Source organism: Sarcophilus harrisii, chromosome 1 (genome assembly GCF_902635505.1).
Source record: "Sarcophilus harrisii chromosome 1, mSarHar1.11, whole genome shotgun sequence".
NCBI classification, from domain to species: domain Eukaryota; kingdom Metazoa; phylum Chordata; class Mammalia; order Dasyuromorphia; family Dasyuridae; genus Sarcophilus; species Sarcophilus harrisii.
This window is the reverse complement of record NC_045426.1, coordinates 362,661,912-362,678,908: the sequence shown is the minus strand read 5'-3', so window position 1 is coordinate 362,678,908 and position 16,997 is coordinate 362,661,912. Positions and strand designations below refer to the sequence as shown.

Sequence of the window (16,997 nt, the reverse complement as noted above, 5' to 3'; positions counted from 1 at the left end):
TCTAAAGCCAAAATACCCTCTGTCTAAGCCAGCTATCCTAGAAGGTATGTATGCTCTTGGCTAAAGGAAAAACTCAGGACAAACCCAAAGTGACTATCAGAAAAAGGAAACCAAAAGACACAAGTTAGAATTATCATGACATTAGAAGGATAGTTGATTTTCTTTTTGTGAAGGAAAACTGAACAAACATCAAAATCTAAACTTATGATCTAATTCCTCAAAAAACAGATGGTTATGATTTCACAATACTCAAGAATAAATTACTGAGACTATTCAATCCATATTTACTGTATATGCCTACTGGCAGTGCAGTAGATCCCTTAAACTCAATGTGTCCAAAACATAACTAACAATCTTTCCCCATTATTAACCCACTGTTTTGCCAAATTTCCCTATTTTCATTAAAGGCACAACTATGAAGTTCACAACCTCATGGTCATCCTCAATTTTTAACCTTATCTCACCTATCTCACCCAACATATTCAATTGGTTGCAAGCTTTGTTATTTCTGCCTCCACAACACACATCTCTCCCTTTCTCTTCCATTACAAGTCCATCACCACAAAGAGTTTCCCAGTTCCTATTCTGTCAGCAGGTAGCCAAACAACAAAATATCAGTGTGATGATGAGTTTCTGTTCTTGAATCAAAAGATGTGGGTTCAAGAAGTATCACAGTGTAGAAGATTGTGTTAACCTTTGCAACAGGAATATGTGTTCAAAATCCTGAGCAAATTATTTCACCTTTCTAGACATCAGCTTTCTGATCTGTAAAATGAATAAGTAGAGGTAACAATATCTGTGATTAGATTTAAGGCCTTCCATGAATATGGAAAAAAAATTACATCTTTATTTTCATTCACCTCTAACTGAAAGTTAACATATCCTTCAATTATTCAGACACTATCCTGAGAAGGGGCCTTTAGGCCTCACTAAACTCCCAAAGGGGTCCATGATTCCATATATAGTCCTATGACATCCTTTCCTTGGACAGAGAAAGAGGAATTATCAAAAAGCTGAGAAGTAAAAAAGAAAAAGAACATAGCCAGAGGAAATAAGTATGTGATGGTATAAGTTAGGATAAATGCAATAATTAAAAAGAACATTAAAAGAGAATGAGCTAATTGTTATTTTCTTTAAATTTGCATTCAGAAACTCAAACTGCCAGTTACTATTGCCCATTACTACATAGTGCCTTGCATCATAAATACTGAAAAACACACCATGAAATGACAGAATTACATTCCAAAAAATGTTAACAGAGTGTCTGACAAGCTCAGAGCACAACTTAATTTTCTTGAAATTAAAACCAAACAGATAGCTGGCTGACATTCATTAAAAACCTGTATTCAGAAAATTATGGTAATATGTACTAGGTTGCTGCCAATCTTAATAGTAAGTTAAGAATATCTAAGTAACTTGAAAGCAATTAATTTTAAGTTAATTTTTGCCCAAAATAAAATAACAAATTATTCTTTGAAAAAGTTATGCCAATATTTCAAAATACCTCTGGAAATAAAATTGATTTAATCTACAGACCCATATTCTACAATAACACACACACACACACAAAATCAGCAACTATAAAATCAAGTTTAACCACTTTTATTGTTGTTTTGGAAAACATGAACCTTGATTTAAATGTTACAATCAATTACATTTTAAGCAAAATCTTATTAGTCTCACATAAAGGAACTGATTTCATAAGACAGACTAATTATATTGTGGAGCTATTTTCTTTTGTTTTTAAATTTATATATACATATGCATATAGAGAGAGATATTTTAAAATTTGTTTTAATTCAATTTTATCTTATCTTCAGTTTTTAATTCTCTCCATCTTTTTCTGCCTCCACCCCTATATTCACTATAAAGATAAGAAATACAAAACCCATGTAAAATATTCATTCATACAAAGCAAATTCAAAGAGAAGGAAGGCAAGAGGAAATAGGGAGGGAGACAGAAATGAAATAAAGGAGAGAAAGGAAGAAAAAGAAGGGAGAAAGGAAAGAAGCAAGAAAGCAAAGAACATAGATTTAAACTATGCTCCAAGTCCATCAGTTTCATCATGAGTCTGTTGAACTGTGATTAATCATGGTGCTGATCAGAGAATCTAAGTCTTACAAAGTTTATCTTTAGAATATTGCTGTTATCTTAGAAATTTTTCTCCTAGAGGCAGAGCCAGGATGGCAAAGTAAAGACATGGATTTGCCCATGCTCTCCCTCAAATCCCTCCAAATATCTTTAAATAATGATTCAAAGCAAATTTTAGAGCTTAAGAACACACAAAAAGACAGAATGGAACATTTTTCCAACTGAAAACAACTTAGAAGGTCAGAAGGAAAGGTCTGCTTCATCAAGGGGTAATTCAGTGCAGTCCAGGACAAACCTTACCAGCACAGCCCTGAGCCAGCCATCAAACCAGGAATGGATTTGGGGGCATCTGAATCAGTAGAATCAGCAACAGTTTCAAGATTTCTCAACCCATAAACACCAAAAACAACTTAGAAGGTAGCAAAGAAAGGTTTGTCACACTAAGGTGTGAGGAGAGCCCCAGCAAATCATGAGCAGGCGTTGGGAGCCACCAAATCTGCAGTAGTAGTGGCAGTTGCAGAAGCAGCATGTCAGCCCACATATAGTAAGGATCAAACAACTGGTCAGAAGGACATTACAAGGGTCTCTTTACTAGCCATGAGGCAGGACTCTACTGCTTTGCCCATACTCAGATTCAGGTTGCAGGATCACAACTGCTCAGCAAAAGCATAATATTAAAATAACTCCTACCATAAACACCAGGGTGTGAGTCCATTTTCACCAAGTTCTAGCTTCTCACACATGACTAAAGCTTGGTTTTTTCTAAGGTGTGAAAAGCCTGAACTGAGTACTACACGGGGCAAGAGAAGGTGGAGAAGAGAAGGCAAAAGTTTTTCCAGAAAAACTTATTTGTACTGGAGGATCAAGTTAATGGAACTCCTTTAAAATCATGAGCTAGAAGTTCCTTGAGGAAATGTCAGGTCACTTTCTACTATTTCTCAACCATCCCACTGGACTAAAAAAGTGACAATGGATAGATTTAGAAAATATGATTTACTCTACCATGAGTGCTTTGCATGAGCTATCCAGTGCTCTATTAGCTCTGAAAGAAAACTATTATATCTCATATTCCTGAAATTCAGAACCCAGAAAACCCATTCTATGATCAAATTTCCTGAAATTTCTATGACACACAAAGAGAATAATGGCCAAGCAAGTTGCAGGTCCATGTGAAGTGAGGCTGTTTCCCAAAGCCTTCTCAAATACTGTCAGAGACCAGCCTTGGGAAAGGCATTTGAGGTAAGGAAGTTTCCACTAGCCACTTTGGGGTTATATAAATGAATGTGAGGATTGCAAACAATTTATCAACAGTAAAAGATTTATAAATATAATGACCAAAAATCCAATTGGAAATCCAACATGTAACGAATTCAAGGTGTTTTTGGCAGTGTTTGCCCATGTTATAATGCACAACTTCATTGCAGCTTCACTGCAGCACGTGCAATGCACATGCACGAACGCTGCCAGAAATACCTCGGCTCAGATTTGAGATGAGATTGCATAAAAATTTCTCAAGATAAAAGGGGTTGTAAGTGGGAAAAGTTTAAGAAGCTCTGGTTCAGAGTTCTTGAAGCCAATATTAAATGTCAAAATACAGGGGATAAACTACTTCTACACAATTTTCAAGTTATTAAAATCAAACATTAAAACACTAATAATAATTATAATGGATAAGAAGAAGAGACATTAGTGATGTTGGTTTTAGTATTACACATGGAAAAAGAAGAAGAGAAAGAAACTAGGACTATCTTCTTCTTAACTTACCTGCAGACTGTATGTAGTCTCCTACTTCCCATTACTTAAGTGACTCAACATTGATCTTCAGGGAAGATTAAGAGAGAAATATTTAGGGGTTCAAACCATAAGTCTCAAGAGAGAACTAGTTTTGGAACAAATCATGAATTATCTATTAGAATTAATCACTACAAAATTCAAATAGCTTCCAATAAATACGAAAAATAATGCACACAAAGTTTCCCTTAGTCTACTTCTCACTATTACTGATTAATTTACAGATGGTAAATGCAAAGAAAAATTCTCATGTAAATATACTCAGAGTTAATTTGGATCTATGTCCAAAGGGCTATAAAACTGTGCATTTCCTTTGATCCACCATACCACTGCTAGGTCTCTATCCCAGATATAAAGGGGAAGGAGGGGAGGAAAAAGGGATCTATTTGTACAAAAAATTTTCATAGCAGCTTTTCTTGTGGTGGCTAAGAATTATAGAAATTAAGAGGCTGCCCATCAGTTGAGTAAAGGCTAATTGATACCCAATTGATGGGTAATGGCTAAACAAGCTGTAGTATATGATTATGACGGAATATTATTGTGCTATAAGAAATGACAAGCAAGATGATTTCAGAAAAACCTGGAAAGACTTACATGAACTGATGCAAAGTGAAGTAAGCAGAACCGGAGAATGTTGTACAGAATAATAGTAATATTGTTCCACAAAGCACAGTGAATGACTTGGCTATTCTCAGCAATATAATGATCCAATCAATCCCAAAAAACTAATGATGAAGCAATTATCTGTCTTCAGAGAAAAAAACCAAAATTGTTTGACAACACAGTAAAATATGTGATCTTTCACTTTCATTCATTTTCTTTTATTCAAGTTTTCTTGTACAAAATGGTTAATATGGAAATATTTTACACGATTCAGTCAATTGTCAAATTTTGTGATTTCTATTTCTAACACATGTCTCACATTTGATCCTTTCTCTCTACTGATACAGCCACTGATACAGTTCAGGTCTTAGCACCTCTTACCTAGACCACTACAATTGGTCTCTCTCTCAGGTCACTCTCTACTACAATCCAACCTCCATACAACTGCCAAAGCAATTTTCCTAAAGCACAAGACTGAACATGTCCCTCTAATACTAAAATAGACCCCATTGTGTAATGGGCTTGAAACTCTTCAGTGGATGCACTGAGGTCAGGATAGTTGAGCACTTAAGGCTAACTACCAAATGGACAATACTCTATGGGCATATGCTTGGGAAATGGCCCTTCCCACTATCTTGTGCTGGTTCGATGATTGGTGTATAGAAGATTGTAGGAGGGACTAGGGGGTGAAGTAAGACTAGCCAGAGTCACTTTAGCGGTAGACAAGGGAGAAGGAAGGTCATGGAGATTCTGCTTCCATTGAATTCAATCCTACCTCTAAAGACCAAGAATAAAGATGAAGGACTTTTGCTTATCCTGACTCCGGCTGATTCTAAGGTATCCAGGGTGCTAACGTGGTCAACACACTTGGATCCTAATTTCCTCTAAGATAAAACATAAACCCCTTTATTTAGCTCTTAAAACCCTTTATAATCTGGATTTACCTTATCTTTCCAGCCAACTTGCTATGAATTACTTCCCTTCCTGCACCCTAAAGTTCAGCCAAACTGGTGTTCTGTTTGCTCCTCCATTTCCTATTTACATGCCTCCACACTTGCTCTCTTTTATGTTTTAATGCAGTGCCTCCTTACCTCCAACCTCTTAGAACCCTAGCTTTATTCAAAGCTCAGAACTAGGGCCATTTGCTATTTAAGATACTTATTGATTTCCAAAGTCTCTGTTAACTAAAAATCACTCCCAAAAATTAATTTGAATTTAGTTTGTATATATTGAGTGTGTGTGTTGTCTCCAAGAGGAATATGAGCCCTTAGAGGCCAGGGACTATTTCATTTTTGTTTCTATATTTTAGCACTTAGTACAGTGCCAGGAAAATAAATGTTTCCTATATGTTTTCAATAGATATTTTTTTTTCAGTTAACATAAATATACTGCAGTAGATCTTAGAAGACAGGACACTAATAAGGTTAACTGTCACATTGAGTTATGAATCTAAATTCTTCTCTCCCACTGGTATCAGGAAAGATTCATAGAAAATTACTTTCTTGTGCCCTATTCGAAGAGAAGAGAAGAGAAGAGAAGAGAAGAGAAGAGAAGAGAAGAGAAGAGAAGAGAAGAGAAAAAGTAAAATTTAGAGGAAATGAAATGTATTCTTCTGAGGGGTTGTTTCATTTTGTAAGGAGGTCTAATATTTAATAGTTTTTTGTTTTTTATTAAGTCCAGTGATAAACTGTTGTGTGGAGACAGACAATCATGATTTTTACAAGGTTCTATCACTAGAATACAACCTGAATTATAAATGTGGTTAAAAATTGTATTGTCTGTTATATATATGTATATGTGTATGTGTGTATATATATATATACACATATATCTGTAAAATGATAATATATATAAAACACATATTATTATATATATAATATATATATATATAGGAATAAGATCTCATTAAATCACCTACGAGGATATGGTGGGTTTTGATGATTTAGTGAACAAAGGGAGAACCCATAAAAATGATGTCGCAGATACTTGAAGTACTGAAGAATTCTTTTTGTCTGTTTATTTGTTTTTCTATTCAGTCCTATGGTATATAAAATCATTAGAAGTATTTTTTTAAATCATTTTAAAGTGTTTTGTTGCATACATTTTAGTCAAATTTCAACCAACAGTATTCTGGGTTTTGATTAGATATTCATGTCATATTTACATTAGCATCTGTTTCCACTAGAAATACCAAAAATATTTCACCAAATACTAATATCCAAGGCAATTACAACACAATATTGATAATGGATTTTAGACTGATTAGGGATAAAGCACACTATATGTCTATCAAGTACATTATATTATTACCAAGCTATCTGATATCTTCAGCAGAATAATTTGCTCATTTGCACACATGGACTGATTCACTCATAGGCAACACTCATAGATGACTGACTCTAGCACTGTCCCAAAAATGTAAATCTGTACCACAAAGATCTTAGAGTTATCATACAGTCACCTGCTTGATACTGTTCATTATAAATGCTGTTTTAGAAAATAGGAGAGCTACTATTTCTTTGGCATTAACAATAGGACCAAAGCAAAATGAACTTTCAATAATCCAATATAAATTGTAATTAAGCATGTTGATTATGAGTTAAACATATGAAACAGGCATTTGGAATATCTTAAAAATATCATTTAAAGTCAACTACATTGCAACATGGATGGGAGTAGTATTTGAGGGGGATAAATAAAAGGCATTTTCTAATATTAGTTTTTATATTTAAAAAATTATACATTTTGGATGCCAGAAAATTCCAGTCTATGTGAAAGGAGAGTTATTTGAAGATGAGTCACATGTTTTATAGAGAAGATTTTGGTGGAACAAATATTTGGGAGGGTAAAATTTTCAAACCTTAGCTATGTAGCAAAAATGCCATTTGCCAATACATTACACTCTCCTTTTGTAATCAAAGCATAAAAGATTATAATTTTTCCTCATTTAAATTCAAACTTAGTACCTGTATCACCATCACTGGAAAAAACTGATTTTTAAAAAGCTAATAAATAATGATGGCATAAGAAAATAGTCTAGTTTGATGATACAGACCCCACAGATCTATCTTTTCTATTTAATAATTGATAATAGTGATATAGTTAAAATTTGCTAAGTACTTTCCCCATAATAAGGCAGGCAATGTAGTTGCCACTATTTTACAGATGAGGAAAACTGCTATTTTCTTAGTTTCACAGCCTCTAAGCATCACAAACAGGATTCAAACCCAGACCTCCTGACTTTGCTTTCATAAAACACTGCATAACCTTTTTCATAATGCCCAATAGCAATGAAATAAGGCTTATAAAACTCTTTGAATAGCTGAACTTTTTAAAGAATTCCTTGGCTAATTTAGTCACTAGACCCAAATACCTTGGATAAATATATAAATAAAACATACAAATCAAAATGCTATTCTATGAATTGCTATTGTAGATTACCTATGGAAGAACGTTATTAACAGCAGAAAACTCAGCTATATTCAGGAATATCTTACAGGATTCTCAACTCCCCTACCTCAGGATTTATTAGATTTATTTCCAGAAGAAAAAAAAGAGGGAAAGGCTGAGTAGGTCCCTTTTTATGTGGGTAGAAGAAAAAGAGAGATAAGAAAAAAGTACCCTTTTTTTCTTAAGGGTAAATGAGGAGAGAGGGGAAGGGAGAGTCCCTGAACCTTTTTTACAGGCTTTCTGGGTTCTGTCCTATACATGGTTCTCAACACAAATCTATTATATTTTTGGTTTCAATTAAAACAATGAATGTGTCTGGAGTCAAGAAAAGGCTTAAGCATTACAGAAATATTATCTATTTTGTAACTTTAACTTTGTATTTAACTTTGTATTTTAAACCAATGCTCTCACCCTTTGAAAAGTACAGTTGAATTTTGCTTTCTGGTCTCTTTGCACCCCGGTCTCTTCACTTCCAGGGTGGCTTAAAGCTGAGTTTGATTGAATTTGGCTGGGTTCCTTCTCACTGCCAGAATCTACATGATGCAAAAGGTATAACTCAAAGTAGACAGAATGGAATAATAGGAAGGAATTCTTGATCCACAAAGGAATTGCAAAGTCACTTCCCTTGGGAAGCAAAATTCCCCTGTAAACATTTTCATCAAAGGAAATACACACAGAACTCTCCAAATACCTGGGGATCACACCATTGTAATTGGAAAGGGGAAAAACTATTTATTAAGCAAAAAAATTTTAATGCCCATACAACATTCTTTTCTCCACTAAAAAACTCAGCCCTGGAGTCCAAACCTGGTCTTATGCCACTCAGAATTCCACAGGAAAAAAGGTTTTCTAAAGAATAATATAGAAAATCAAAAAAAAAAAATGAATGACTATATTCATTATGGCTTAATATTTTAATAAACAGTGATAATCAAAGAATCTGCTATAAAAAAAAAGATCCTTGGTGCCATATAGTCCAATCAATATCTGAAGAAAAATTTCCTTTACAACAAAGCAAGCTAGTTGCAGGTACATTAACTCCCCTATATGTCAGTCATTTTTGTCCCCATTCCATTCATAACATTCTTAACAAATTAATCTACCTCTCTAATATCGTTTCACCTAGTATCAGATTTTTGCAGAACCAGTTAACAACATCAGAGAGGATAAGCTACTCACAGTTTCATTTATCCTGACAAAAAGAAAAATAGTTCTACAATTGATAATTTCTAACAATATTTGCCTACATTTCTGAACTATAAGCTCAATTTTTTAAACTGAACTACTAAGTAGTTCTGTAAACATGGACATATCACTTGACCTCCCTGGACCTCAGTTTCTTCATCAGTCAAATGGAAGAGTCTGTTTAGTGGTGATTATAATCATAATCTCCATAGTACAAGTAAATAGGAATGTTAGAAAAAAAAAAAAAAAAAACTAATGATTCCTTCTGAGCCTTCTTGGCTGGATTCCTATCACACCTCCTACCTGAGGTATACTTTATTTCTTTCTTCTCTGTACTCTTTTCACTTGATGATATCATATCCCATGGCTTTAAGTACTATCTTCTTGCAAATGACCCCCAAGTCTATATATCCAGTCTTGGATAAAATACATGAATTCAAAACACAAATCATGATACTATTCCCTGAACTGCTATTATAACTACCTAAAGAAGTATATCATTCTTTTTCTACAGCAAAATAACGTTTTGGTCAGGTATACTCATTGTGTATCTAATTTATATTTTAATATATTTAACATCTACTGGTCATCCTGCCATCTGGGGGGGGGGGGGGAAGAGGTGAAAAATTGGAACAAGAGGTTTGGCAATTGTTAATGCTGTAAAGTTACCCATGTATATATCCTGTAAATAAAAGGCTATTAAATAAAAAAATAAATAAATAAAAAAAAGAAGTATATCATTAAAAAGCAAAAAACTAAGCTATATTAGGAAGATCTCTTTCTGAGTTCCAGTACTGTATCACCAATTTCTTATTGAACATCTGGAACTGGATGTCCCATAAACATCTCAAATTCAACAACTATAATACAGAATTCATTACCTTTCCCAATCCCATCCCCATTCTACCCTTGCCTTGTAGACTTCCCCATTTCTACTAAGAGAGAGCCATACTTCAAATGACTTAAGTTCACAAGTGCAGTGTCATCCTCAATTCCTCATCACACATATTAAATAAGTTGCCAGTCCTACCTCCGCAACATCTATTCCCTTTCTTTTCATTTATATATGCCACCACCCTAATTCAAGACCCATTAGCAATATCAATAGTCTACTAAGTGGTCCTCTTGCTTTAAGTCTCTCCCCATTTCAATCCATACTCTACACAGATGCCACAGTGATTTTCCTAAAGGGAGGTCTGACCATATCACTCCCATACTCCATAGACTGTCACCACTAAGACCAAACAGAAGGTACTCAATTTGGCAATGAAATCTCTTCAATGATGCACTCCATTTTCTTCCTCCGTGCCTAGAATACTTAGAATGCATTTCCTTTTCATTTTCATCTGTTACAGCACCTACTTCTTTCTCAAGACTCAAGCACTATCTTCAACACAAAGCCTTGCCTAATACTTCCAACTATTAGAGCCTTCCTCCTTTATTTTACAGGTGTGTGTGTACGAACATGTGTGTCTTATCCAAAAAATGTAAGAACTTTGAGGGAAAAGACCAGTTTTGCTTCTGTCTTTGTATTTCTGCCATCTAACACACATGGTAAATAGTGGGACTTTAATAAATATTTGTTGAATGATAGCCTTAAAATTATGTTACCTATATGAATATCTACCTTCATCACAGAAATCTAGAAACTGAAAGAGACATAGCTTACACTGTTAACAAGAGCAGATTTTTTAAAAAGAAATTAAACCTTCATGAAAATACTTCTACGGTAAACAATGTACATTAAATCCCTCTTTGATCCAGCACAGAAAAGTGAGAAGTTAAGAAAAAGTGAATTTCACAAATCACTAATGCTATATACATATCCAATTTTTTTATTACCTTTAACATTTGAGTTAGAAATTTTTGTTAAAAAAAATTCCCTTTGAAGGTGAATTGAGAAGAGGCTAACCATACTGCTTGCAAAAGCAAACAGTTTAGAAATAGAACATGCCTCCCCACACCTTGTAGAGTTTCAGAATTATGGGTATCATAAATATACTATCAACCTTTTTTGATTTCTTAATTTTGCTTAACTTTTTTCCTCTTATTGGTTCTCTAGGAAAGTATAGGGAAGGAATAGACTTAGAAATGCAGGATGGTGTAAAACAAAAGAAAACAATAAAAATCACATTAAAAAATTTATTTGGCTTCTTAAAAAAGTACAATGAGTCCAACTGAATCTTTGCCCAGTGATACAGGATCATTATTATAACTTTTCTTTTATGTTACTGAATATAAAGAGATGTCCTAAAGAACTGCTGCAATATGTTGGATAAATGAAATCTATACTAAATAGCCAAGAATGATTGAGCTTTAACTATTACTGTATGCTTTTCATTATTTTCATGATTCTTTCATTAAAATCCTATTCTAATACTTCCTGGTGTGGAAGTGATCATTTCTTAAAGTTATGTCAGAGGACTATGAGTACTGATAAGAGTCTGTTAAACTGAAATGACTAAGAATTGTAGATGCTTCCTAGAGAACCACCTTACTTCAATGTAGAAAAAGTTCATAAACAGAAGATTGATTACCAGGAACTTTTTTTTTTTTTTTTTTGTGGCTAGTATAATTCATAAGGATTATTTACGTAGGCAATAAAGAGCCACAATATGCATTGCAGAGAATGTCATGTTCATCACTTAGCATAGTGCTTGACACATAGTAAGCACTTAATAAATGCTTTTTCAAGCCTGCTTTTAAATTTCTACTTCAAATATGCCAGAGTAGAAAACCAAAATCAAGATTATTGAATTATGAATAATGGACAATAAATGAAGATCTTTCCTATGACTAAGGTATGTAGATTTTGTAATACTTATTTTTGTTATAGTGTAATATAATGAAAAAAAAAAAAAACCTGAAGCTGCTGAACTCTACCATATCAGACTACATATGGAATATTGTGTACGTTCCTGGGTATTATGTATTAAGATGGATTTTGATCAATTTGAAAGCATCCAAAAGTTGACTAGATTATAAAAGGACTTTCAAGTACAAAAATGACATCATGTGAAAAAAAAATTAAGATTGTTTTGCCTGAGAGCTTACCAAAGTGTCTCATACATAGTATTTTAATGCTTTTTTGACTCCATATAGCAGAACAAAGAGCAATAAGTAAATATTATAGAGTGTCAGATTTCAACTTGATGGGAAATAAAGAATCTTCTAACAATCAAAGCATTCTAAAATATGATTAAGTTGCCTCTTACCAGCTATCTTCAAATACCAGTCCCTCATATCTTAAAAGACTTAATACTGTAATAAGTTGTTGTGGTCCAACCTGATGACTATCTAATGATGAGAATAATAAAAATAGTTGTCATTATTATTACATTAATAAAAATATGCCTTACCAATCTAAGCATACTATTTATTTAGCTACAGTGGTCATGTTAATTCTCTCCATATTTTACAATCATAGAATTCTTGAGCAGGAAGAACTTATCTTCTTTTAGGGTCACTATGACAGAAGAATCTGAATTTTACTATCCCTAAGGAGACTAGAAAGTAGTTTCTAATGTCAATTAATAATAGTTTGTATCTATATAGCAATATATTTGCAAAACACTCTACTTACATTGCCTAATTTAAGCCTAACAATCATGTTATCCAATAAGGATATATAGACAACAAACAAAAGTCTCTGCCACCAAGGCACAGAGATTAGATAATATGCACAAAGTAACTTCCAGCAATTGGGCACTAGTAACTAGTGACTTGATGAAGAATGTTAGAGATTCAAAGAGGAAGAAATGAGAAGTTTTATTCTAAACATGGATGACTTTTTGTAAAAAGGCAAAGAGAGAAGAGATGAAAGTTTGTATGTGGAGAGCAGAAAGCTGGACTGATTTAGAATTATGATACATGAAAGGACAGACAATAAGCCCTAAAGGTGAGCTGGAGTTAGGCTTCAAAGTGCTTTGGAGTCCAAACTGAAGAATCTGCATTTTATCTTAGAGGCAAGATGGAGTCAGAGGAGTTTCTTGGGCAAGGAGTGACATGCTGAGAGAATGGAGGGAAGGAGACAAATTAAGAGACTAAGATCACCAGACCTAGAATGAAAATACATAAAACTGAAGTATCTAACTACAAGGTCACACAACTATTGTTTGAGTAGTTTTTGAATCCAAGTACTCTAGCCACTATACAACACTGATTTCCCAAGTCAAATAAATTCAGTACATATTTACCAAGCATCTAAAATTTCCCATTATTTTTATTTATTTCAACACTTCAAACACCTATTATTTCATCATTGAAGACACTCCTTTCAATAATACAGACTGAAAAATCTCTGTTCCTTAATATATGTTCTTCATCCCCGGTTTGGCAGTGATGAACTACATTTAGCTAGAATCATCTGAACACAAAAGCCCTGGCTCAAGCTCATACTTCATGGAAGCCTCCCTCTTAGAAAGACCTGCCAACATTTGGATTCCTTTGGCACAAGGCTTTATAAAAGTTAAATAAATGTTTGGGAGAAGCTAGAGATATACACCTTTGTATTTTAGACTCATAACATTTCTACACTGTTGCAAAATCTAATACCTTTAAAAATCTAGTATCATTTTAAAGTGATGTAACTACTCCGTAGTACTAGCAGTCTGATAATTAACAACTAAAAAAAACTAAATTAATACTTAATAGATTCCTAAAGTGATTTTTAATCATAGCTTTTCCTGTCAAATAGTAAATTCTATGTTTCCAGAATATAAAATAATTATTTTCCAGCTAAACCTATTTGGAATATAAAAGCATCATCTCTTACTCTGGATAAAGATGGGAAATAGAAAGAAAAGTGTTATGCCAGAATTCTATACTTGAAACAAGGATTCTTACAAGGTGCTAACTCAGTGGAATTGATAATACAATGGTTATCTAGTTTAGCATGGTGATTAATAGTTCTCTAATTCAGTACATGTACTTAGTACTTAATATAGTTCTACAAGATTGACATCTATTATAATGAAGCATATGAGCTGGGACAAATTCAGACAGATTCATTCATTCCATCTCACACCACCGTGGTAGCAGGCCTAGCCGCCTTCATTTCTTCACTGAGACCAAGGCCCGTCTGAGACTCAGACAGACTTAGAAGGGACAGGATCAGACTTGGAGGAGGGCTGGAGACAAACTGGGAGAAAAAAGAGGGCTGGAGGCTGGAGCACAAGCTCTCGGACTGAGACAGACTTCAAGAGAGAGACTGTCATGGTGGTCCTCCTGCCTCCCTCACAAGAAACCAAGATACATTCTGGAGGACCTCAAGAAAGTTAGCCCGGGCCCCAGGCAAGGAAACTAGACTTTGAAGGATATAATAAAGAATTTGGACTTTAACACCTGGCTATTCTTGTGGTGATTACTCTGCTAAAACAAAGGCTGGTCTAGAGACCTCCAGAAAACCAACCTAGAACACTACAGAAAAGGAAGAGAAGATTGAAAAGGAAAGAAAGTAAGTCCCTAATCTGATCTTAGACAACTAGTATTCATTTCAATAAAAGGGAGAAAAATATTTTTTTTCCTTGTTACTGAGGCTTTGTACACAAGCATGAAAGCTTCTATTTCAATATTAAATCTAGGCATATATATAAACATATACATACATAAATACATACATATATGTATAAATATATAAAATTATGAACCAGACTCAAAGAAGAAGAAAAGAAAAATAAAGGCAGTATTAAAGCTGAAAAGCAATTCACTTAGATATGGTGGTCATTAGAGAAGAGGATACTGCTAAGCCCAATTCCTTTCTAAGATTTCCAGTGAAAAGAGTATTATTTGACATTAATAAAAATCCTGAAATCCACAACTGACCAAAATTCAAACTCCTCTTGGATTGACATCAATCAATTTACCACCCTTCCCATTCAAGGATTTCATTATACAAATGCCTACCTATAATCTCTCCCTACCAATATTTAAGTTTCAAAAAGGAAAAAAACAGCATATATCCTACCCACAAAAAGCTAAGGCCTTACTGTTATGGCATATTCCCTAATAAATGAAAGAAATACAATCACTTTTAGTTAAATCCTAAAGCAAATTTAGCAATACTGATATTGTAAGAGGAAAGAAAAAGTGTAGAATGCAGATGCTGTGGGAGATAGGAATGTAGCATATATGCAAGACTGAATGGATATAAGAAAAATAACCTTTCACTAGCCTTCCTCCTCTAATCTCATGCTTTTCTTTTCTTTTTTTTTTTTTTTAAACAGATGTCTTATTTATCCATGTATTTTTTATCCTTTACACAGGAATACTTACGATAAGTGACTGGCGATTTTTCTTCATAAGTAAAATGAAGCTGCATTTCCTCCTCAGGCATTTGAGAGATGAAAACTTTCAGCAAACAAGAAATAAGAAACAAAGCATTGTGGGCTTGCCAAATAAAGAGGTGGCTACAAAGAAAAGGGAAAAAAAAAATGAGCAAAAACATCTTATGTCTATTCCCTGAATCCTTCTTATTCTATCAAGCATTGCACCTGTTCTACTGACATTTGGGATATGCATCCCCCATTAATTACATTTAGTAATTATAAGGCCAAAGATATCTTTTACGCAGAATCATAATTTTGCAACTGACATGAAGTGATGTGAGTTTTCAAAAATGATTCAAAATCAATTCTGTCTCTGGTGACCCCTAGGAGAAAGCTTTGTTCTTTTCTTTTTGACTCTTTAATTGTTTTACAAGTATTCTCAGCAAAAACCCAGGAGAGCATCCAAAAATGATCACATTAGATAGTTCAAGCATCAAAAGAAAGTCCTAAACTAAGAATAGTAATACAGTTAATGAAGTCAGATTCAACCCAAACCAAAAACTCAGAAGTTTGATTGAGTGTTTTGTTTTGTCTTTTTAAGTGTCAACAGAATAGTCCCTAAACAATCAGTGACAACAGTTTGAATCCAAGAACTAAAGATAATAACTGAGATGCTGTGATCAGACAATTCATCGATCAGAAAAAAGAAGATTCTTTGCACAAAAAACCAAATAACAAAAAAAGGATGTAGAGGAGAGAACAGGAAAAAGTAAATGGAAGAATACAGCCAACAGCACAGATAGCAAAAAAGAGCAATGATACACAAAAGCAGCAGCAATTGTAGCAGCAAAGCTTAAAAATTCAGAGAAAACTGGCAAGCAGTAGAACTCTGTCATTAGAGAGAAAAAGAGAATGATTTAAAAAAAAAATACTTCAATCAGATAAGAAGGTGGAAAGTATATACATATATCCCTCTACACACATACATACAAACATAACACCTTCACTATATAGTCAACTACATCTCAATAGCCATAAAGAATATAAAATGGTAAAACTGCAAACAGAACATCTCTTTAGATCTCTCGTCCCAGATCTTCTCTCTCCACTTAGTGAAATTCTACTTTTAGATCCTCCTCACAAAATCTTCTTTACAAAAATCTTTTCTTCTCACCCCTACTTACAACTTCTCTTCCTCCTTTGAATTTCTTAGCTCACTGTTTTTTCTATTCTTTTAGATTGTATCATATTCTGCCCAGTACTGAAATCATTTGCATATGCCTTTCTCCAAATTATTATATGTTCAGTAAATATAAATGTCAGCAATTTTAGAAGGCATCCCTATTCTACAAATGGGCATCAGTCACCCAACCTTTAGCAACACTTTGGGATGAAAACGATGAATTTTTAAAAGACAAGATTTTCACTTCTATAATCTTATACAGCATCAAGCAGCAGCACACTTAAAGTACAGAAATCAAGACAGAACAGTGTTGAAAGAGATTACATATAATGATAAATGAAATTACAATACAGCAGAAAATTCTTACATGTACAATATTAAATATATGAAAAAAGAGAACTAGATAGAAATCATTCCAGGATATATT

The 16,997-nt window shown here is 33.8% G+C and overlaps 1 protein-coding gene across 5 annotated transcripts in view; it reads right to left on the bottom strand.

The window, feature by feature from the left end:
• The window catches only part of DYM (dymeclin), a 525,071-nt gene that overhangs the window by 442,036 nt on the left and 66,038 nt on the right, over positions 1 to 16,997 (bottom strand). For all 5 annotated transcript variants that reach the window (XM_031945966.1, XM_031945964.1, XM_031945968.1 and 2 more), the window contains exon 5: positions 15,395 to 15,528. In XM_031945966.1, coding sequence (XP_031801826.1) covers positions 15,395 to 15,528 — 134 coding nt within the window. The remainder of the gene's footprint in view (positions 1 to 15,394; positions 15,529 to 16,997) is intronic.